This window comes from Macrotis lagotis, chromosome X (assembly GCF_037893015.1).
Source record: "Macrotis lagotis isolate mMagLag1 chromosome X, bilby.v1.9.chrom.fasta, whole genome shotgun sequence".
NCBI lineage: Eukaryota > Metazoa > Chordata > Mammalia > Peramelemorphia > Peramelidae > Macrotis > Macrotis lagotis.
This window is the reverse complement of record NC_133666.1, coordinates 132,601,739-132,625,760: the sequence shown is the minus strand read 5'-3', so window position 1 is coordinate 132,625,760 and position 24,022 is coordinate 132,601,739. Positions and strand designations below refer to the sequence as shown.

At 33.2% G+C, this 24,022-nt stretch overlaps 1 protein-coding gene and 1 long non-coding RNA gene across 17 annotated transcripts in view; one reads left to right on the top strand and one right to left on the bottom strand.

The window, feature by feature from the left end:
• The window catches only part of LOC141498446 (uncharacterized), a 69,034-nt gene that overhangs the window by 32,014 nt on the left and 12,998 nt on the right, over positions 1-24,022 (top strand). The window contains exon 2 of the long non-coding RNA XR_012471648.1: positions 11,325-11,454. This is a non-coding gene — a long non-coding RNA (uncharacterized LOC141498446). The remainder of the gene's footprint in view (positions 1-11,324; positions 11,455-24,022) is intronic.
• Positions 1-24,022, bottom strand: part of SUN1 (Sad1 and UNC84 domain containing 1) — a 56,712-nt gene that overhangs the window by 29,017 nt on the left and 3,673 nt on the right. For 5 of the 16 annotated variants that reach the window (XR_012471647.1, XM_074201621.1, XM_074201625.1 and 2 more), the window contains exons 1-6: positions 18,027-18,673; positions 10,068-10,167; positions 5,651-5,833; positions 4,048-4,238; positions 2,152-2,178; positions 1,869-2,051 (exon numbers count right to left, since the gene is read on the bottom strand). Coding sequence is in view for 15 of the 16 variants with exons in the window: in XM_074201621.1 (XP_074057722.1) it covers positions 1,869-2,051; positions 2,152-2,178; positions 4,048-4,238; positions 5,651-5,833; positions 10,068-10,144 (661 nt within the window). In the remaining variant the exon portion in view is untranslated. Of the gene's footprint in view, positions 1-1,868; positions 2,052-2,151; positions 2,179-4,047; positions 4,239-5,650; positions 5,834-7,835; positions 9,051-10,067; positions 10,168-13,116; positions 13,179-17,154; positions 17,227-18,026; positions 18,676-24,022 lie in introns of those variants that run through there. The other 11 variants (XM_074201626.1, XM_074201627.1, XM_074201631.1 and 8 more) reach the window with 8 other exon arrangements.

Here is a 24,022-nt window from a genome sequence, read left to right as displayed (position 1 = left end):
TAATGCTATTTGCACCTTCTCCATTTATAGTACCCCATTTCCCACCCTTGCCCCGATTCTCTTTGGCTTCTTACCAATGGAATGAACTGTCTATAAATCAGAGAAAGAAAATTAGGCTTGCTATATTTTCCACATGCTACTTTGTTTCCATCCCTCTCTGTTATAACAAATAGATTCTGGTAATTTATCTAGGGACGAAAAGACTTGATAATTTGATTAATGTTAAAAAAAAACGCATTCTGAGTAAAAACAACACTCAAAGGGAGAGAGACTGACACTAAGGTAAATATTTATGTCTTAAATTCACATTCAACTTAAAAAACATTGTTTATGTCAGTTGACAACATAAAAATAAAAATAGATGTTCCATATGACATTTTTACTTTCTCATAAACTTTTTCCTCATTCTTTCTTGTTATGTTAACAATGTGAACAACAATTGTGAGCAACTTTATGAGAAAAAAAACAAAAGTGGGTGCTCTCATTATGCCCTCTGTGAGGGCATAAAGAAAGCTACAATAGAAAAAGCCTTTCAAAGGTACACCCTATTTTTTTCAAACCTTATCAAAGCAAGCATTTTTAACTCCTTCAAAAACACCTCTATAAATAAAGTTAAATTTATCAAAAATATGAAATATGTATCTTTTGAATTTAAATGACTAGGTAGCATTAAGAATTAAAACTTTCTGATAATAACTAAAGCTATCATTCATTCAAATAGCTCCCAAAAAAGATTTTAGGAATTCAAAGGCTAAAGGGACATAGCAAAAGTGATAAGACAAAGAAGGGACTTTGGATGGTAACAGCTTTTACCAAGTATCCCTTATTCCACAGAAGGATGAAGGGCAACCTCTTACACATGGCATTATAAAGGATTAACCAAATTGGTAATCAAACAGAATTCACTTTGAGTTATGGGACTCTTAAATGCTCATAATACTCTGTAGGAGAAATGGTTACAATTACTGCCTAAGGAAAGGGTACTTTTTTTTTTTTTGACTTTCAAATAAGTTAAATGTTTGGTTGGCAGAAAGCAGTCCTCACAGTATGCACAGGTGGAGTTCTTTGGGATCTTCCTATTAGATCTGCCAGTAGCAAAAGTTCCTTGACTCATATTCCATTCTGTGGGGATATTTCTGGAGTACCTCTCAATTTGAATTCAAGTACAGGTAAATAATGTTAGAACAGTGATATTAACTTGGGCAATAAATGGAGTTGCCTTTCCAAAAACAAAAGCAATCACAAATAGAAAATCAGTAGAGTCCTCTCCAGAACCTGAATTCAGTAAATACCTTCATCTTTCCAACTGCCAGACCAAAACTTTCTTTTTTCTCCTACTTAAACATGCAACCAAAAACCTAGCAGATTGGTAGGATTTGATTCAGCAGTTACATTTCTACCTTCCTTTCCTACCACAATTTCCATAAATTTCTTTTTTATTACAGAAAACATCCTGTCAAACATTATTTAAGTCACAAAGGAAATTTCCCTTGTATCACTAATTCAGATTGCTGTACATATGGGGTACTAAGCAAGAAATAATGGCATAATGTCTAATTTAATAAGGGAAGTTTGAAAGGGGTATTAAAATTTTTCTTAATTATTTATTGTATTTGAAAAAACTGGAAAGCATTTGATTGCTCACTGAAATATTCAAAATGTTACTTTGTAGTATAAATGGGTAAAAAATATTCTCTAGGAAAAATACTAACCAATTGCAAGCATATAAGTTATTTCACTGCTTGTTTTTTAAAGCACAAATAACACAAATAAAGCACAAATAGCAAAAATGGTTTGAATAAACACACATCAATCTGTAGATTACAAAACTATCTTCCTAATACTTTAGTTCAAAAAACCAGACTTACGTTTTTGACTCCCATCCCTAAAATAAATTCTAGAAGATGGCACGTGGGAAGTAGAGTAGGTTGTGAGGACATCCTTTCTCTCAGAAAGCATACTGCAATCACTGCATATATAACCATTGTTCAAGGCTGTATCTGTTTCTTCAGTTGCCAGATCACCATTTTCCTGAACAGTTTTAGTCCCACCTAAATTTTTTTAAAGATAGATTAAAATTGTTTACTTTCATATGAATCAACCTAGCAATTAATGTATTTTGGAGGAAAAAAAGGAACATGAACTTATTACCTTTAAGATCACCATCATCATCAAGACCTAAAAACAAAACAAAACAAAACACAAATTAAAACATGTGAAGGAGCTTAGAAACTACAAAAGTTAAAGATTAGAATTATATTGCATCATATGAAGCAGCACTTAAAACTTCCCTTCTCCAATTTTCAAGTTCTCAAAATGGAAATACTTCCAGTTTCATGCTTGTAATCACTATCTTTTATTACATTCAACTTGGGTGAAAAATACACACATGCACACACACACACACACAAAAACAATTTTATGTTGATAAAAAAAACATTTACAATAAGCATGATCATCTGTTATGGGAAGTATAAGGAAACAAGCAACAACTTCTATCTCCCTGCTACCTCCATGTGACTACTGGAGAAAGCTACATTAATTAGTAGCATATGCTGCTTCTGTTGCCTGGTAACCATTTTTGCTGCCAGAACAAATAGCACAGTGAAACCAGAATACCAACACTTGCCAAAATTAGCACATAATATTTTGGAAACTTATTTAAAACCTTCAAATAACAATGTGAGAGAAATGACCCAGTATAAAAGTCATAGAGACAAGCAACTTTTAAAGAAAGTTAAAATAACAATAATTGTCAACACTTATATAGCACTTTAAGATCTGAAAAAGTATTTGACATGTACTATCACATAAAATAAAAAATTTTCATGTAACCAATTCCTTTATAAAATAACATGTTTTATCCACCCAAGTTATTATATATGGTATAAAAATATTATCACCCCCCTGAGATTTTAATATTCTCAATTTTAAAAGTCTAATTTCTTATATTTACAAGTATGATTAAAACTTCTTGTTGTTGGTTCAGTTATTTCAATTATGTCCAGCTCTGACTCCATCTGGGTTTTCTTGGCAAAGATACTGGAGTGGTTTTGCATTTCCTTCTTCAGTTCATTTCATACATGAGAAAACAGGGGTAAGTGACTTCCTCAGGGGAGTGTCTGAGGCTGGATTTGAACTTAAATCTTCCTAATTCCAGACCCAGTGCTTTACTACCTACCTAGCACCCACTAGATTAAAACTTACAATTATACTATTTAACTGAAATGATAATTTTGGCTTAGAAGGAAATCCAAGTAGATCTCGTCAATTTCCCTGAACTCCAACCAGAATAGCAAAAAAAATATTGAAGTCAAAGGGGTATTGACTTTTGCTAATTAATATAATTATCATTTTAAAATCTAAAAGCTTTAAATGGTCCAAAAAAATATTCTGACAATAAACATTAAATATATTCAGATTCCCATGCTTAGTTCTAGAGATTATCTCAATGAATAAAAATTTATAAAGCTTTTACAATGTGCCAGGCACTAGCTAAGTGCTGAGTATACAAAAAGAGGCAAAAGGCAGTTCCTCCCTTCAAAGAGCTTACACTCTAATATGGAAAAAATATGTGAACACCTATATTCAAAGTAAGTCAAATACAAGATAAACAGAAAAATAAATGAGGGAAGGTTTAAAAATTAAGAAAGTTTGCTTAAAGGTGATTCCCATGACATCATATTTAGAAAACAGATCTAATTATAACAACCAATTATATTACTTTAATTGTCCAAATAAAAACAAAAACAAATAAACCAAACCCCAAAGGGAAATTGGAAGACTGAAGTAGTATTCAAATAAGTATCTTTATATCCATAAGTAAATCAGTTAAATTTTTGGGACTTCAATTTCCCAGCTTGATATGTAACCTATTTACTTCTAGAAATACCAAAACCTATTAAAATATAGATGACAAAATTTTTTTTAAATATAAATAACAGTCTGAGCTTTTATAGGCAAACAAGAGACACATTTAAAATACACACACAAACACATCTAACAATTTATTCCAAAGGTAACAGAAAATATCTCCCATTAACTCACCCCAGAAATGGACAACTTTGGTCTTTTTACGAATCAAAGATTCATCCAGCACCGAGGATCTTAAAGATGTATCACTAGTGTGGCTATCAAAGGAACGCTGACTGAGAAGGGAGGAAGAGTTGGAGGCAGCTTTTCTTGCAGTATGTTTTACAGTCGACAACTGTTTATTTCTATTTCTATGTTCTGTTGTCCTATCCAAAAAAGAAAATAAATCTTCAAACTTTCTCTGATAAATATAAAATAATTAGACTTTAGTGATAAACTTAATCATAATGCAGAGTGAACATAAATTCAAGATTAAGTAACCCTAATACCTTAAATAATTTAAATGATTTGCTTTTCAAAAATTTATAAAATGAATACTTTTTGTACTTCATGAAGACTGAAAGAGAAATGACATTACTTCTCAAGGACAAACAAAATTTGAGTTTGAATTAATAAATCAAGGACAGGCCAAACATCTAGAATACGGATTTTTCCATTTACATTCTCCATCAACTACAAAACTGACTTCAAAGCTAACTTTTAATGAAAATTCAACTTTATATAACAAAAATGCTAGAGTTGCTGATCTATATCACTATATATCAGCATTTCCTATAACAGGAGTTTCCTACAAAAAAATCATAGGCTTAAATCCCACCCCTCCCCCATCCTACCCAGTCCTCCCATCCTTCCAAAAAGGATAGAAACCTGTCAGACAGCTTTTTCAACTAGGCTATTTATTTAAAGTATTTAGTGTATATGTTTAATTAACTTACAGATTAAATAATTAGAAAGAGGCTATTCTTTCTAGCAAATCAATTATGGGAAGCATAACTAATAAGACAATAACTTATTCAGAATTTGAAGAAATTTTGTTTCCTCTCATAATTCATATAAGAACATTTCAATATGAATCTTTAAATGCTGGTCCTTTTGAGCCTACAAATGTCACTCATTTTTCTCTTCCCTTTCAAAACCTTTGTTTACTGAATATCTGTGTTGATAGGTCATACTTCAGAATTGAATAAGGTTAAAAAGCATGAAAATTATCCTATACTTTTTCATACAGTGCTGATATAAAACATGGAAAGGTCAAAAATTGAATAATTTGATAATCACCAAGCAATGTATTCATAGAATTTACCTTAATTTATAATGTAAATTTCATATTATATACACATATATCTTAATCTTTAATATTACAGGACTGAGCTGTAACATGTTTGTTTTGATGAGAGCACTTTTCCCCTTGACATTTGGTCAGACAGCTGAAGTTCAATACTCATTACACTGGATGAATAAAACTTTCTAAACCATGACTATTAGTACTATATCTGGAACTGTAGCTACTTTATTGGGTGGCAGCTGTCTCTTTAGGACTCTGAAATATAACTGAATAGAACTTCAACTGAACAACTCCATAGATGGGCAATAATGTTCTAAATTCTAGAATTGGTTACTTGAACATTTCTACCATATTAAAAATTTGAATCATATTATTAGTAGTCGTATGTGAAATTTGCTAAGGTAAAGTTTTACACAAGATAAAAATACTTGTGATATTTGAATAGTGAATAATTTTTAAAATTCAAAGTAAAAGAAACAAAACATTGCTTACTTTGAAGCCCTGTCTTTGTGAGAAGCACTTCTGGTATAGGGACGAGTGTATTCCATCTGATTATCATTAAAGTATGCTGTAGGGACGGAATGCAAACTTCGACGTGACAGTCTTGGAAAATCAAACACAGGATCTAATTTATGTTCAGTCTCAAAATCCAGGGCATCTGAAGAATAGCTTGAACTACAATGAGAACAAACTCATCACAAGGTTATCAAGTTTTAATGTCATTTGTTATAAAGCTTAAAGAGATTTAGTGAAACAAATAGATCGTCCAATATTTAGTCAAAAAAATTTAACTACTAATCCTTAATGGCAATTGTTATTATCCTAAAAAAATTTAAGACCAAGATGCTTTGGCACATTAAAAATGGACAGCACAATTCTTGACCAAAAACATCTAACTACTTCTACATTTCAAAAAACAAACTGTATTTCCTAGTATTATCCTAGTGTGGTAGCAATATGTTCCTTAAACATCTGGGCATTTAACTAAACTAAATTTAAGGTATTAAGATAAAATAGTAGAGCATGTAAATTTGAAAATATTTTAGCAAATCAACTAAGTAAAATATTTTCAAATTTTCATGCTGAAATATATATTTAATATGTCAATTTTTAGGCATTATACTACAAAACAGAATACTTCGCATGGTGTACTGAAAAAAACATTGGATTTAGAATAGGATAAACCAGGTTCAAATCCATTTACTCCTTGCTATGTCTATCAGCTTGGGTGAGGGCATTTAACCTCTTTGGGCCTCAGTTCTCTTTTCACTAATAAAATAAAGGTGTTAAAATAGATTTTGCTCAATTATTAAAGGACCTGGTTCTTCTTGGAAGTTCGGTGATCAAGGACAATTTTAAGACTTGTGATGGAAAATGCCATTCATATCCAGAGGAAAAAAACTATGGAGTCTAAATGCAGAGCAAAGCATATACATTAACTTTTTAAAACTCCTTTCATGTTTTTCTCTTTCTTTCTCATAGTTCCCCCCCCTTTAGTTCTGATTCTTCTTTCACAATCATGACTAATTACTCACTGCTATCAGGAGGGGGAAGGAAGGGTGGTCGAGCAAATCAAACAACATGTTTTTAAAAGAAATATAAGATCACTAAAAAAAAAGAGGGAGGGAACTTGTAGTTTCTATTAAATGTCTAGGGATGAAAAAGCAAAGCAGCAATTGAAATGTCCTAATTCTGAACCAGGAGGAAAGAACATGAAAGAATATTTATACTTATTTAGCAAACAATATAAAAGAATAACAATAGCTAGAACAAGACTCAAATAGTAAAGGCCAAATCTAGTTCTAAAATAGAGTATCTTTTTTAGATTTTTGCAAGGCAATGGGGGTTAAGTGGCTTGCCCGAGGCCACACAGCTAGGTAATTATTAAGTGTCTGAGGCCGGATTTGAACCCAGGTACTCCTGATTCCAGGGCCAGTGCTTTATCCAGTGCTCCACCTAGCTGCCCCAGAGTTATCTTACTTTTAACATCAAATCTATAGGTCAGATCACCCCACAAAAAAAAAATCAGAGGAATGCTTCTTCATCTGTTTTATAGAAGGATTCATTAGTTTTGAAACTAATTTAAAAATGAGCATTTTCAAATATGATTTGCTTTTACGAAAATTAAATTTATAAGGTTTTTTTAAGAACTACAACTTTTTTGGGGGCGCCTAGGTGGCGCAGTGGATAAAGCACTGGCCCTGGAATCAGGAGTACCTGGGTTCAAATCCGGCCTCAGACACTTAATAATTACCTAGCTGTGTGGCCTCGGGCAAGCCACTTAACCCCATTTGCCTTGCAAAAACCTAAAAAAAAAAAAAAGAATACAACTTTTTTTTAAAATGAGCACAAAGACAGAAAGATTGGTGAGGCACACAAACTTAAAAATACAAAAAAAAATTCTTTGACAAGACAGTAGCTTAAATTCTAGGCTTTCCCAAGTTTTCAGGGTATTTTCTTTTATCTTTCAAGTGCATATTCAATGGTAAAGTCTCAAATCTACTTAAACTATAAGAAAAGAGAGGGTGCTAACTTTACAAAGGCATCAATGTTCATCTTTTAGGCAAACGTGAAACACCAAGCTGCTTTCATAAAATAGACCTGATCACAAAGTTTTAAAATACTTAAAACTGAAAAGAATGTCTTTAGAACTAATAGTTAAATTATGAATACCAACCTTTAGTTATGTTCAAAAAACAGAGCTGAGTAATTAATTTGTTCATTCCACCATGTGAAACTAATTCTGTTTATGTAAACAAAACTAGTTGCCTTGGAAAATGTGATGTCAATTAGAATTATGAATCTCACAAAAAGGAAGAGACCTGAACTTAAGATGGCATACTTTTCTAAATTTTCAAACAAAACTCCCCTAAAATGGTTTTCAAGATTTTCTATAAAGATTAAATATCTTTATCTTTTAAAGAATAATGTTTTATAAGAACTTGAAATGAAAGCTATCTTTGTGACTATAAATACACTTAAACATGCTGCCCTTGAATTCAAACAGTTTCTAAAAAATCAAGTTCTAATCAGTCTGGGAATTTATCTTTACATATTTCCTCCTGAAACCAAACACATTTCTTAAGTTTACAAAAAAATTCAACATTCTATTGGAAAGAGATAATAGTAGAACAAATATTAGTTTGGGAATTAGGGGAGGTATAAGTTCTCATTCCAGATCCACCCTTAATTATCTTGGCAATTATCACAACCTAGATAGAATATATATATATATATATATATATACCTCAATTTTTTTAATCTATAAAACGACTTAGAAAACCTAATTTTTAAGGTCTAGCTTGGCCTTTCTGAAATTCTATGATCCACAATATTAGATTTAAAAAAATACCACCTTTTTAAATCTATGAATTGGAAATTTAGAGAGGACCAGCATTATGATTTCATTGGAGTACAGAAATGATCATGGCCAATGCTCCTACAATCCAGGAATCCAGGAACTTGTTTTCTAAAGCATTTTGATAACTATTTGAATATAATTGAATTTCCTTGTAATCCTTTGTATATTATGCACTTAAAAACATTATTCTGTAGTAGTGGCAAAGAATTGGAAATCAAGTAAATGTTCTTCAATTGGGGGATGGCTTAGCAAACTGTAGTATATTTATGTCATGGAACACTATTGTTCTATTAGAAACCAAGAGGGACAGGAATTCAGGGAAGCCTGGAAGGATATGCATGAACTGATGCTGAGTGAAATGAGCAGAACCAGAAGAACAGTGTATACCCTAACAGTAACATAGACACGATGATCAACCTTGATGGACTTGCTCATTCCATCAGTGCAACAATCAGGGACAATTACCATCTGTATACAGAGAAAGAACTGTGTAGTTTGAAGAAAGACCAAAGACTATTACCTTAAATTTAGAAAAAAAAATTGATACCTTATTGTCTGATCTTGCTATCTCTTATACTTTATGTTTCTTCCTTAAGGGTATGATTTCTCTCCCATCACATTCAATTTGGATCAATGTATACCATGGAAACAATGTAAAGACTGGCAAATTGCCTTCTGTTGGGGGGGAGTAAGATTAGGGGAAAAATTGTAAAACTCAAAATAAATAAAATTTTTGTAATTCAAAAAAAACCCCATTATTCTGGGAAGTGGTCCATAGGCTTCACCAGGCTATTAAAGAAGTTAATGATGCAAAAAAGGGTGAAGAACCTCCTCCTCTAATACAGATGGGCAACTATTAAGCAACTTAAGTGTAGGGAAACGGTGCTAGGAAAGTTGCAGGGTCATAGTCAAGTATGTGTCTTTCTGTACTCAGATGCCAGATCAATATATCATAAATTTTTAGTATAAAATGATTTAAATGACAATATACTTTTTTAGAAAGCTGATAGTTATTTTTAGAAGTTATGATCTTGTCACCTATCCTTCTTATAAAATGTTAAAATGGTTAATATTCTCAAGTGATATATTCTTTATGTGGTTATTTTGTATCTCATAGGATGACAACAAAGAATTTTTTCTAAGATTTTTTACACTAATACAATTAATTCAGAGGATCATAAATATAGAACTGGAAGGACCCTGGAAAGTCATCTAATCAAATACCTCAATTTTACAAATGAGGGAACTGATGAACCTAAACACTACAAAGATTTCTTTATGTTAACAGTCATTTTGGGTGGAGTCCTGGGATAGCATTTCATTCATGAGTAATCACTGAGTCATTGGAAATTTGTTGCCTCAAAATTTTCAAAATAAATTCAAATAATTTCCAAATCAGTTTCATAAATTAAATTTCCATGGTGCAGTGTTTATATAAACAAAAAAAATTCCTGATGTACATCATATATTCATAGTACCATAGTGTTAGTTGAGTACATCACAATCAAAAAACCCAAACCACTTATACAGACATAGATATACACTCACCTTAGTCCATAAGTGTAGCCAGTGTTCTCTGGCACACTCTGAGGAGGAGTATATGTGTGGAGAGGTGAAAAATCCATGATTTTTTTTATTTCAAATCATACTGTAGCAGATAAAAAAATAATGAATGGACTTTAAAAAAGTGTTAGAGAATGAAAACGCATCATAAAGAAACCTGCCAAATATGTACTACACAGTGATGGTCTAAAATGTCACTATCAATGCTCTCCTGAAACACAAGACTCATCTAGTTTTAATAATTTAGCTCTATTAAAACACAAGATTCCTCATAGTTACACACCCTAGAGTACTTCCTTTTTGTGGTTTCTTTTGGATATTTACTCTATTTCGCTCTCAAAAACTATAATCACAAAATGGTCAAAGGGTATGAAAAGGCAATTCTCAATTGAAGAAATTAAAGGTATCTATAGTGCTCTCAATCATTAATGATTAGAGAAATGAAAATTAAAACAACTCCGATACACCACAACACACCTGTCAGATTGGTCAATATGACTAAAAAGGAAAATGATCAATGTTGGAGGGAATGTGTGAAAACTGGGACATTAAGGCATTGGTGGTCGAGTTTTAAACTTAATCCAACCTTTTTGGAGAACAATATGGAATTATGCCAAAAGGGCAATAAAACTATGCATGCCTTTTGATCCAGCAATAACACTATTAGTTCTATATCCCAAAGAGATCACAAAAAAAGGGGGAAAAACTCACATGGACAAAAATATTTACAGCAGCTCTTTTCAGAGTAGTAAAGAATTAGAAATTGAAGGGATGCCCATCAATTGGGGAATAGCTGAACAAATTGTGGAATATGAATGTGATGGAACACTATTATTCTATTAGAAATCATGAGGGGGTTCTTCAGAATAGCCTGAAAAGACTTGCATGAACTGATGGAGGGTGAAATGAGCAGAACCAGAAAAACATTAGTACAACAGCAATTTAGGGTGATGATCAACCATGATGGACTTGATCATTTCTACAGTGCAATAATCAAAGACAATTCTAAAATATTTGTGATGAAGAATACCATCCACATCCAGAGAAGAAACTGTGGAATTTAAATACAGGCCAAAGTTTTCTATCTTCAATTTTTTAAAAAAGTTTGTCTTATGAATTGTCCTTTTTTTCTAATTTTTTTCTTCTGTTTGGATGTGATTCTTCTTTCACAACATGATTACTATAGATCTATGTTTAGTATGGTTACAGAAATGGAGTCAATGTTACATTGTTTTCTGTTAGGAGGAGGAGAGCAGCAAACGGATGAGGAAGAAAAATGTAAAAAAAAAAGATTGTTGAAAACTACCGTTACATGTAGTTGGAAAAATAAACAAACTATAATCATGAAAAGATGCTGAATCCTATACATAAGGTTAGTACAGTACTTTTCATAATTAATCTTATAAAAAGGTTCAAAACACTTTGCACTCACTTTTCAAACTATACAATTTAAAAACTTTCAAAACATTATTTGATTGCATTTTTGTTATAATGAAAGTTGAAATTAGCTTTATTTTTAATAAGTACTAATTGACTAGACAGTAAGAGTTTTCACCAAACCATGTAGTAAATTAAATTGGTTCTTTTCTCCAGTAAAAAGTAAAAACTTGTTAACATTTAACATCACTTGTAGGGAGTACTTTGCTTCCCAAGTCACCACCTTTGTCTCTTAGACTAGTTTTAACAAATTCCCTTCTGAGTAAAAAAAAATTACACACCCAAAAACCTACTACAACAATAAACAGCCAAGTGATGAATCATTTCATAGTTGAAAAATCTAATGAAGTAGAAAAGAAAAAAAAGAATCACATTGTATAAAATTTCAGTGTATAAGAGCAACTTTTTAAGGCAACTGCTTCCTCTTTTAGGAGGAACTAAAGAATAGATCCACTAATCTTTTTTTTAATCTTATGAAAATTTAAGGGGGCTGGCCAATTTTGTTTTTGTTTTTTTGTTAGGCAATGAGGTTAAGTGACTTGCCCAAAGTCACACAACTAGTAAATAATGAATGTCTAAGACCACATTTGAACTCAGGTCCTCCTGACTCCAGGACCAGTCTTCTATACACTGTGATACCTAACTATCCCAGGACTGATCAATTTTAAAAATATATCAGCTTGGTTAGCAAAGTAATTATAAACTTTTTCCCCTCATTGAATTGAGTTTCTGCTCCATAAATACTGAACACTGCATTTCTGTACTTCATAATTGTTAGTTTTGAAATCTGGTTTGGTGCTACAATATTAAAAAACTATTTGCTAGATGCAATTAGTCAACTTTTCTTCAGTAGTTAAGAAGACTGGTCCCAATAATATAGATTTAAAATAATGAAGAAAAAGGCTTTAGGGTACAAAAAAAATCATGCCCTATTTCTAATTTTCTCTTTAAAAGGTAAAATTAACAAATTGTTTTATTTTTATTTTTGTATGCTGAGGTAAAAGATTGGGAGATCTTAATAAGCTACCATATCAGTTATTACCTTTAGTAATAACTAAGTGAGGATGAGGGGAAGGGGAAGGGAGAACGACAACACTTCCCTCCCATTGTAACAAATACAACTCAATTATTTGTCAAAGATCTACTATGTGAAAGGAACTGAATGAATGGGGGGGAAAATCCCCTGCTTACTGGCAATGGGGAGATAAGGGGAGAAAGTTAACAATGGATAAACAGATAAGTATAATACAAGGCAATCTGAAGGAAGAGAGAAGACAGAACTTAACTAAGGGAATCAGAAAGTTTCCCATAAGATAAACATGAACTGAGTTTAAAGGAAGATAAAAATTCTGAAAGAGGGAATCCATTACAGGTACATGAGACATCTTGTGAAAATACACATAAGTGGGAGACTACCATCAGGTTGTGGGAATAAATTGTATAGTTTGGCTAAAATGTATAGTATATAAAAATCAGTAGGTAGTATAATGAATACAGCACCAGCCCTGGAATCGGGACCCTAAGTTCACATTTGGCCTTAAACATTTGTCACTTAATTAGCTGTGTGGCCTTGGGCAAATCATTTAACCCTGATTACCTCACATCTAGGACCATCTCCAGTCATCCTGATTCATTTCTGGCTACTGGACCCAGACGATTCTGGAAAAGAAAGTGAGGCTGGTAACTGAGCACTGTATACCACCACCCCCAACTCAAATCCAATTTACTTGCTTATCATGTTATCACCTCCCTGATGTCATGGTCTTCAAGAATGAAGGACAAATATTAATGTAATAGAAAGGTAAGCAGAGTTAGAGTGTTGATGGATCTTAAAATGCTAGGTTGAGAAGTTTGTATTTAAACTAAAGGAAATAGGAAGCCACTGAAGGTTTTTGGGTAGGGGAGTGATATGAACTGACCTGTGTCTTAGGAAGATAATTTTGGCAGCTTTGTAAAGGATGGGAGGAGATTTTATATGTATATATATATATATATATATATATATATATGATTAGAGAAGGTAGTAACCAGAGGCAAAAATAGTCAGGAGGTTATTACAATAGCACAGATACAAGTAGGGCAGAAAATAAGATGCTAATTGTGTGATTTCAAAAAATTCCAGAATACCTGGAAATCTAAATGGTGGGAATCATAGCTAATATTGGGCTGTAAACTGAATTTTAAGTTAAAGGTTAAATTGTATCTGGCCCAGTTTTAAGACAAGGCAAAGATGCCTATCAGTTGTTTATTGTGCCAGTGTAATTTGGATCATCCATGGCAGAACCAGTGGTAGACTTCTGGAAAGCTTTTTATGTTATAGCCAAGGATACTGAATATAGTAAAAGGTAAACAAATAAAAGACAAGCTGTTTGTCATGTTTTCTCTAAGTAAGCACTAAATTCTAACAGATGTTCAGGCCCAGGAATCATGATGGCAATATTGAAAAGAAATGGAGATGGGGTGGCTAGGTGATGTAGTAGGGGCAGCTAGGTGGCTTAGTGGATAAAGCACCGCCCTTGGAGTCAGGAGTACCTGGGTTCAAATCTGGCCTCAGACACTTAATTACCTAGCTGTGTGGCCTTGGGCAAGCCACTTAACCCCATTTGCCTTGCAAAAGCCTTAAAAAAAAAAAAAAAAGAAAAGAAATGGAGAAAGCAAACTGGGTTTATTTATTTATTTGGGAGTAGAGGAGAGAAGGGCATAAGGAAATTAGACAAATTTCCCACATCCTTAAAGTATCCCTACAGCAATTACAGTGATCATGAGGGGAAAAGCTAAGTAACTCTTCAAACTATACAAAAGATTAGTTGCTATATTCTTCCTGTTACTCTAAATTTGCTTTCGTAATTGTCTATATATTTTGTTATAAATAATCCTTTCTTGTTGCATGAGTTACATGATATTTAGTTTGCTAAAGTTTTATAGTCATATTAATAAATAATTAATAAGAAATAAAATGTTATCTACCAAATAAGAATATAAGTATCCACCAAATTAGAAATAAAATGTTACCTACCAAAACCTAAGGAAGGTAACAGAATGTTAGTTTTGAAGTAGCAGAAAATCCATTTTAAAAATCAACATTACCTATGCTTAATTATAAAGCACAAAGTATATTTAGGAATCTTCTGCCTCCCAAGAGATAAAGACCTTACCAATTCTATATGGCTCACTTGACAATTAGCTAAAAATCAGTGCATTATTTACAGTGCAAAGCTTATTAGTACAAACAAATAATTTTGAATGTTTTAAATATAACATTCAAGATCTAAGCAAAGATTGGTGGAACAAGTTATTTTTTATGGCCCTTAAATTAGGGACCTTCAGACCACTGGATCAAACCTGTGGTTTAACTAAAAAAGTCGGGGGGGGGGTGAAGGGGAAGGGAGGAAAGAGGGGAGAAGATAATATTGCTTTAGTTAGCACTTTTTTTGTTGTGTTATTTCAGTCCTGCCCAATTTGTTGTTAACCCAATTGGAGTTTTCTTGGCAAAGATACTGTAATAGTTTGCTAGTTCCTTCACAAGTTCATTTTACAAAGGAGAAAAATGAGGCAGAATTAAGTAACTTACAAAAAAAAAAGAATTAAGTAACTTAACCAAGGTCACTTAAGTAGGAAATATCTGAAGTTGCTTTTGAACTCAGGTCTCCCTAACTCCAGTTCCAGGTATTCTGTGCTCTATGCCACCTAGTTGTTCTAGCTATCATCTCTAAAGATGAGAAAATAATTTCTCTCAGCTCCACAATGGAGCTGAGCTTCCCAAGATTGACCAACTGTTAATCACTATAAGGTTTTCTTTTTTCTTTTTTAGGTTTTTTTGCAAGGCAAATGGGGTTAAGTGGCTTGCCCAAGGCCACACAGCTAGGTAATTATTAAGTGTCTAAGACTGGATTTGAACCCAGGTACTCCTGACTCCTAGGCCAGTGCTTTATCCACTATGCCACCTAGCCGTCCCCACTATAAGGTTTTCAAAGGACAAAGGATAAAAAGATACTAATCAGAAACTCTATTTTAGGGAAGAGTGATCAAGAATAGGTTAACCTTGTCACAAGAAGATACTAATTCTCTTTCTGGCCTACTAAATTTTCCTCTGGTATCTTACAAACTCACTTTTTATTACTTTGCTCTTCCCTCTCCCTTAAGGGATCACAGTACAGTATTGATTTATTTTAAAATATTTTATTGAACCTTTGTGTTCCATGTTAATAATCATTTTTAAATGAAGTTAATTTAAATTAAATTACCCCTTCTCAAAAATTAAGCCTCTCTTTACTTTAATAGGACCCTTGATTTTTTTTCCTGTTTGGATTACTGAAATGAATAGGGCCAGATTGCTTTGTTAAGCATTGCTACTCAACATGCTAAAGTAACAAATTTAAGCTCTTTTTTGCAATTCATTAGAACATTTGAAAAATAAAAATATAGTTTGATTAATCTATTGATAACCAGTTAATTCTTTTTTGAAATATACAAGCATTGTTAATAACAGTTTTAAAAAAATACTGATCCTAGTTTCCATTTATATCACTGCTAATTAAAGGAGATAACGTAATATTATATCTTTGCCATTTGCATCCCACAATGAGGGAGGCCATACTAGTTATAAACTATGACCTACATCATAAAAGTGATGGTCAAAGATTATCGGATATGGATTATATTTACATCTAGTTTTCAGAGTCCTATTTCAGATTGACTAACAACTTAAAAAAATTCTTGGAAAAACTTTCTGAATGTCTAAGTATTTAGACTGTTCCAAGCTAGTCTGCACAGTGTTATGTCCAAATCAAGATACACAAAAAGCTGTTCTACTCCACTGTTTCTTTTAGACATACTCTATTGCTCATTTCACCTTTTTTTGTTAATAGTTTTTAAAAGTTACAAACTGAATTGTTAAAAAGTTCCAAGAACTCTGTATTCTTTATAGAAAGAAAAATACTAAAAATCTAAGTTTTTTAAAAATGTATGGTTATCTTATTTTTAAGTCTGAGAATGAATCCTGTGGTCTGTGATGAAAATTAGTAGCATAGATGTGTCCTAAGCTTGATACCAAGAACATCCAAGTTTCACATGTTTTATTCCCAAAGCAGTTCTAGCCTTTAGCATTTAAAGTCCTGCTAGTCCCTGATTTAAAAAAATAGTTTCAGATAAGTATTGCTGTTCAGTTGATGAAAGACTAGTGATATTTGCATTCTGATGGATTTGTAGTTGTATGTGGACAAGCTAGCCTCCCTCTGTTCCATGATTAAATCTAGCTAATCTCACCAAAGCATGCTTTATATTTTACAACCCAATCACATCTAATGAACAAGTGAATGAAAGACAGGAACTTAATATTATTTTGGTTTTGGTAACAAGATTAAAATTTAATATTTGCATCTTCTGACACAACTGAAAAAGCATCAAAAGTGCATAGTCAGTAAAATTGTGCATCAGTAATATCATTTTCATACATAAAAAGAATTAGAAAATAAAGGTCACAAGGAAAAAGTTTATTTGGCTTCATCTAAGTTGCTTTTATTGAGATACTTAGTATATAGATAGCTAATGCCAATAGCCCAAAGATTAATTAATACAGCACCAATAAATCAGTATGCCATTCCATTATGGACACAAATGTCAGTTTCAAACTTACATAATATGCATTTTGATTTAAAATCTTTCTCTTGACTTTTCAGGTGTCTCAAACAATATTAAGAGTTTTCACCTTCAGAGGGAATAATAAAAACAATTTCATAATTCATAGCTAAAATGCAAATAAACATTTTTAAGTTTGCTATGAAACCAAAATAGTTTTAAAAAAGCATGTGACTAAAAAGTTTGGTTTTTAACACCTATCACACATAATTTGAATATTTTCTATTCAGAAAGTACATATCCCTACTGGTCTAAGAACTGTTTAATTTAATAGTTTAGAAAACAATATCAAAGTATCTCCAAAAGACAAATTATAGTCACATGTATCAAGCCAATACTATAAGCTAAGATATTTAGATGGGACCACAATAAATAAAAATGTGGTATTTAACTGGCTATTGGAGCATGAAATAAGTTTTGAAGCTATACTAGGAAAAAGCAATAAATTTCAATGTTGTAAACAAACAGTATGCAAAAACTGATGGAAATTATTTCCAAAAATTAAAATAGATAAAAAGTTGCAATTTATTCAGAAGGTTTGAGAATATTTATAATTATGAAAAAGCTAATTGTAAAGTCACTGGTAACAAAATGAGTCCCTTAAGTGGTGGAAAATGATAAAAGCGGGTTCACAATCTCACCCATAAAAGAAACCTTAAGAGTTAAAATTCCAACTGAACTTGCCACAAATATCTCAGTTGGTCACTTTAGGGTAACAGAGTAGTGCTCTAATATTTTATTAATACAGCAAATGTAAAAGTAAATAAAATAACCAAAAAGAAAATCAGTCTAATTTAAAGTGTGTCTAGAAAGTACTAAGACTAGTCTCTTGATTACAATACAATAATGACAACAATAAATATATCAAACCTCTTTATCCAAAGTTCCCAGGGTCCACTTTCCAATCACCTGCTCAGAGCACTCCTACATAGTATCATGATGACATGCCAACAGTTTCGCAAGCTCACCGAACCGATTCTCCAGGAGGGAAGTTCGCAAGTTGACAGCACGGTGCTTTCGCTTCCACCCAAAGAATCCTAAAATGGCTTCCCAGTCTCAACAAAGCCCGAAGCCTGGACTAATCTGATCCAGCCTCGGTAAGCACCAGCTGTCAATCAGAGGAAGCCTTTAAATTGATTGGACCTCGCGGCGTCAGCCAGCCCACATGGAGTTAACCCATTAATTTCCTCACACGCAACCCAAAGCTTCACGTGTTTAAACTAGAATCTAAAGAGTAGCCAGATAAAAAGAAAAAAAAGAAAAAGAAATATTCAAGTCCATCATCACCCCATGTTACTGTTAATATGAACAATATTCTTCTGGTTCTGCTCACATCACTCAACATCAGTTCATGCAAGTCTTTCCAGGCTATTCTGAAGTACTATCTCCTATGCTTTTTTTTTAAGATTTTTTTGCAAGGCAAATGGAGTTAAGTGTCTTGCCCAAGGCCACACAGCTGGGTAATTATTAAGTGTCTGAGGCCGAATTTGAACTCAGGTACTTCTGACTCCAGGGCTGGTGCTTTATCCACTGCCCCAACCAGCCGCTGCCCCCCCCCCCCAGTGATTTCCACAATTTGTTCAGCCATTCCCCAATAGATGGGCATTCCTTCAATTTCTAATTCTTTATTACTCTGAAAAGAGCTGCTATAAATCTTTTTGTACATGTGGGGTTTTCCCCGCCTTTTTTTTTTTTTTGGTGATCTCTTTGGGATACAAACCTAGCAATGATACTGCTGAATCTTACGGGTATGCCCAGTTTTATTGTCCTTTGGGCATAATTCCAAATTGTTTCTCCAGAAAGATTAGATCAATTCACAACTCCACCAACAATTCATTAGTGTCCCAGTTTTCCCACATCCCCTCCAACATTGATCATTTTTCTTTTTAGTCATATTGATCAATCTGATCAAGGTGTGAAATTGTACCTAAAGTTATTTTAATTTTCATTTCCCTAATCAATAATGATTTAGAGTACTTTTCATATGACTATAGGATATCTTTAATTTCTTCATCTGAGAATTACTTGTTCATATCCTTTGATCATTGACCAAATGGGGAATGACTTGTATTCTTACAAATTTGAAACAGTTCTCTATATATTTTAGATTTAGAAATGAATCCTTTCTCAAAAACACTAGATGTAAAAATTGTTTTCCAACTTAGTAGCATTGTTTGTTCAAAAACTTTTCAATTTAATGTAATCTAAATTGTGCACTTTGCATTTTATAATGTTCTCTTATCTATTCTTTGGTCATAAACTGCTCCCCTTTCATAGATTGTTTCAAGAACTTTCTAACAAATCTCTCTGTCCCAAACCTATCCCCATTCCAATTTATCTTTCACTTTACAATGACTTTTCTATCTGACCATGTCACACACATTCTCCTTTATAAATTCTAGCTGCTCTCTATTATCTCCAAAGTGAGGAAAATGTCAGATGGGATATGAGGGTGATCACAGCATCAAATGTAGCACACAGGTCAAGAAGAATGAGGACTGAAAAGAGACCAATTTTGCAATTAAAACATCACTAATAACTTTGGAGAGAATTATTTCAGGCAAGTGATAAGGCTGAAACCTAGACTGCAATGGACTGAGAAGTGATAAAGAAGAGCATAAATAACTTTTTTAGAAGTTTGGTTGAGAAAGGGACAGATAGATAGAGAATGATAGCCTGAGGGATGATAAAGCCTAAAGATTTTTTCCAAGGATCATGAAGATGTGGAAATGTTTGAAGTTAGTAAGAAAGGCATTTGTAAGTAAGGAGAGGTTGAAGATTAGAGAGAAGAGATGACTGAGGCTATAATCTGTTAGAGAGACTGGCTCAAGAGCATTATAAACGATTGGCCTTGGTAAGAAAAAAAAGCCACTTCAAAGTCAAAGACTGGAGGAAATGAAAAAAGAGATGGAGATGAGGTGCTAAAATAAGGAATAAAGGGTAAGAGAGAGATCATTTCAAATGGCCTCATTAAACAGGTAAAATCTGGGGCAACTAGGTGGTGCAGTGGATAGCGCACCAGCCCTGGAGTCAGAAGTACCTGAGTTCAAATCTGGCTTCAGACACTTAATAATTGCCTGGCTGTGTGATCTTGGGCAAGTCACTTAATCCCATTGCCTTAAATAAATAAAATTAAGAAGAAAAAAGGGGGGGGGCAAAGTCCTTACCAAAGAAAAAAGAGTAGAGGGGAGTGATGTGGGAGAGTTGAAGAGAAAGTATGGGAAAGATTCTGTGAGGAGTGATATAGGGAATCAACTAAGGAAGTGTAAATGGATATAGAACTAATTTTCCCAATGACACAAGTATAATTGCCATCTTAGTGCTCAAAGATCTTGTTTGTTTTTGTTGAGAAGATCTCTACTATATTGAGTGAATTTACAGGACATGAACAAGAGTTACATAAGATCAATACATGGATATGAGTTGTAAAAGATGGTTAGGTACAGATGGGTGCGAGGGGATTACAGATTCATTTGAAAACTTTTAGAAAAAGTAAAAATTCTTGTCCTAATAACAGCAGAAGCTTAATTCTATTTTGTTCCCTTTGACCCTGTGTTCTAAGGATTCCCAGCTCTGAAGCCTGAGATTCTCATCCCCATGCACTTCATTTTAGAAGGAAGAACAAATTCACTCTTGTTATCTAATAATCATGGACTTTATTGTTGGTTTTGTCATTCTGTCATTTCAAATGAGTCCTTCTCTTCAAGACCCCATTTGGGATTTTCTTGGTATAAAGATATTGAAGAGGTTTGCCATTTCCTTCTCCAGATCATTTCATAGATTCCTATCTAAGGCAAAGAAGGTTAAGCAACTTGCCCAGGAACACAGACTCTTTACTCTTTCAACCTATTTTTCAAGTCTTATTACACATCACTCCCCTTCACACATACTATGGTTCATACATACTATGGTTCAGGGACAGTTACCTTCTTACTGTTTCTCACTTCCTTTTGCAATACCTATCCCTTTGTTCTATGCCCTCTTAATATCTTTAAGTTTCCTCTAAGGCTCAGCTCCAGCTTCAACATGAAGTCTTTTTTGGTCTTCCTAGTCAATAGTTCTTCCTTCTTCTACTCTGCCCAAGTGACCCCATGCTTTTTCACTGTACATTATCCATCAACTCTATTCAAACTCCTCAGTCTGACACTTAAGATTCTTTCACAGTCTGGTTGCAAATTACTCTTCCAGTCTTCTCTTACATTAGTTTCCATCATATAACTTTGTCTAGAATTCAGGAGACTTGGGTTCTAGACCAGTCTTCCACTATCATCAGTTAGCTGTATGACTTTTGAGCACAAACACACTTTCAGAAATTAGGAATAAGCACTAAATACACAGGAGTTACTTTTGAAAAGTACTGTATGGAAATTCTACACCTAGGTTATCTGGTAAGCTATCTGAAGACTAGTTTCTATGCCAGTTAAGCCATTGGTGTTACTAAACTGGCCAAAGTCATTCTACAGTAACAAAGTGTAGTTCTGGGCATGTACAAAATAGACAAAAGATAAGTCAGTATTACATAAACTTTAACATGTTTTCCTCAAACAGTACTGTGACAAAAGAAGTAAAAAAATTATATACTTTTTATGAATGAAGACACAGAGATCCAAAGGTTAATATGACTTACCCATGATCCCCAGAGATAATAAATGGCACTGCAAGAATTCAAAGTGGACATTCTGAGTCTATAGCACTGTTCCTCTCACCACACAAATACTATCTCTCTTCCCAGAGACAGGGAGCATAAGAATTGGAATCAAGAAAGCCTTAGTTTACATTTCTCCTCAGACATTTCCTATGAAGTCACTTAGCTTCTGAGTTAAAGGGGGATAATAATAATAATAATAATACTTGGAAGTACTACTTCATAGGTTGTCAACAGGCTCAAAAATTTAAAATCCTTTGCAAACTTTAAAATGCTATAGAAATAACTTACTATCTCTGATAAGTAAGTAGACATGTGGTTTGACCTTGGAGATTTGATGTCTGTATCCACTTTTGTGAATAAATTATCTATGGCTCCTCTAAGAATCTTTAGATGGAGAGGATTCCCAGAAGCATGCCCTATGTATGTAGAATAATAGATTTTGAGCTGGAAGGCACCTTCTAAACATGTAGTTCAACTCTCATATTAAAAATGAGAAAAACTGAGACTTGAAGAGGTTAAAGTGAGTTGTCAAAGTGACAGGTAATTGCAGAGGCAAAATTTGCACCTATGTCCTCTAATTTTAGAGTCAATGATCTTTTCAATGTACCATATATTATGTATTCCCAGTAAAAGGGTCACAAAATTGCTATATAATTCATCTGCCTTGGACTATGGAAGCAAAGACAATGTTACTTCAGTGCAAGTAGGTCAACACAATGGAACTACTCATTGATCAGAACCCCTGCAGACTCATTTCTTTCATGTCTGAAAATATCGCAGGCATTCCCCCTAAAGGGGCAAAATACTCCAACAGCTGATTATCTTGGTCTCCAATAGCTCTCTCTTTCCTCTAACCTCTCAGAGACTTTACTTCTAGTTCTCCAATACCTATACTTTATATTAAAGTTATTTCTATTTCTGTCTTTCCTTTCCAGGAATATGCTTGTCTTTTTGTACCTATATTAGTCATCATGCAGTTTCTTGTGTAGGTCTTTGATAAATATTTATTGAATTAAGAGAGTGATCTGTTTGGAATATTTTGAATAAAAAAAGTTTTTCTAAATTTATCTTAAGAATTACTTGTCTGAATTGATACTTAATAATACACATTTTATTTAGTACAACACTCAAAAGCATTTCCTTGATAAACCCTATCTATTTAACTCTTCTCTTCAATAATCTATACACCAAGGGGCAGCGAAGTAAAGTGGTGGATAGACACAGACCCTGAAGTCAGGATCTGAGTTCAAAACCAGTCTCAAACACTTACTAGTTAGGTGATCCTGGGCATAATGTATACACCAAGGCTGAATATCAGGATGGAAAAAAAATCCAACTTAACAAGTGTGACCAAGTTACAGATATTAAAAACACTGCAAAGTCAATTAACAAATTGTTACTTAAGTAATGTGAGGCAATTAGAATAGGCAATTACTTACACAACAGGTTAATAACACTCTACTTGAATCTACCAGTTACTAGCTTATTCTAATAACTCACACTTAGTTGGTACTTTACAACTTAAAAAGGAATTTTCCTCATTGTGACCTTGTGTCATGAATTTATTGTAAAGCCAGGAGATTGGTTTAGGGATGTTAAATGACGAGACCATTATCACGGAGTTATTAACTAGCAGTACTATGACTCAACCCTGAGGTCTCCTACCTACATATCCAGTGCTCTTTTTACACTATTTTCTGTATATAACTCTATGGCAGGGGCCCCTATCACAGGAAGCAAATAAAATATTGGCTTCAATTTGTCACTCGTGTTACTACCATAACATGGTGCTTTCAAGGCAATTTTTTAAAAATAATATTTTATTTTTTCCTCAATTACATGTAAAGATAATTAACATTCATTTTAAAAACATTCTGAGTTCCAAATTTTCACTTTCCCTCCCTCATTCCCCCCTCCCTGAGATAAGTAATTTGATATATTAACATTAGTCATGCTGCAAAAGAAGACATTCAAAGAAAAAAAAAACAACAAAATATAAAAAGGTGAAAAATACCATGTTTCTATCTTTATTCAGACTCCAGTTCTTTCTCTGGGGGTGGATAGCATTTTTCATCATAAGCCCTTTGGGACTATCTTGGATCAATAATGTAATTGAGAATAGTTAAGTCATTCACAGTTGCTCATCAAATTGTACTGTTGTTACTGTGCACACCTGGTTCTGCACACAACACTTTGCATCATTTCATGTCTTTCCAAG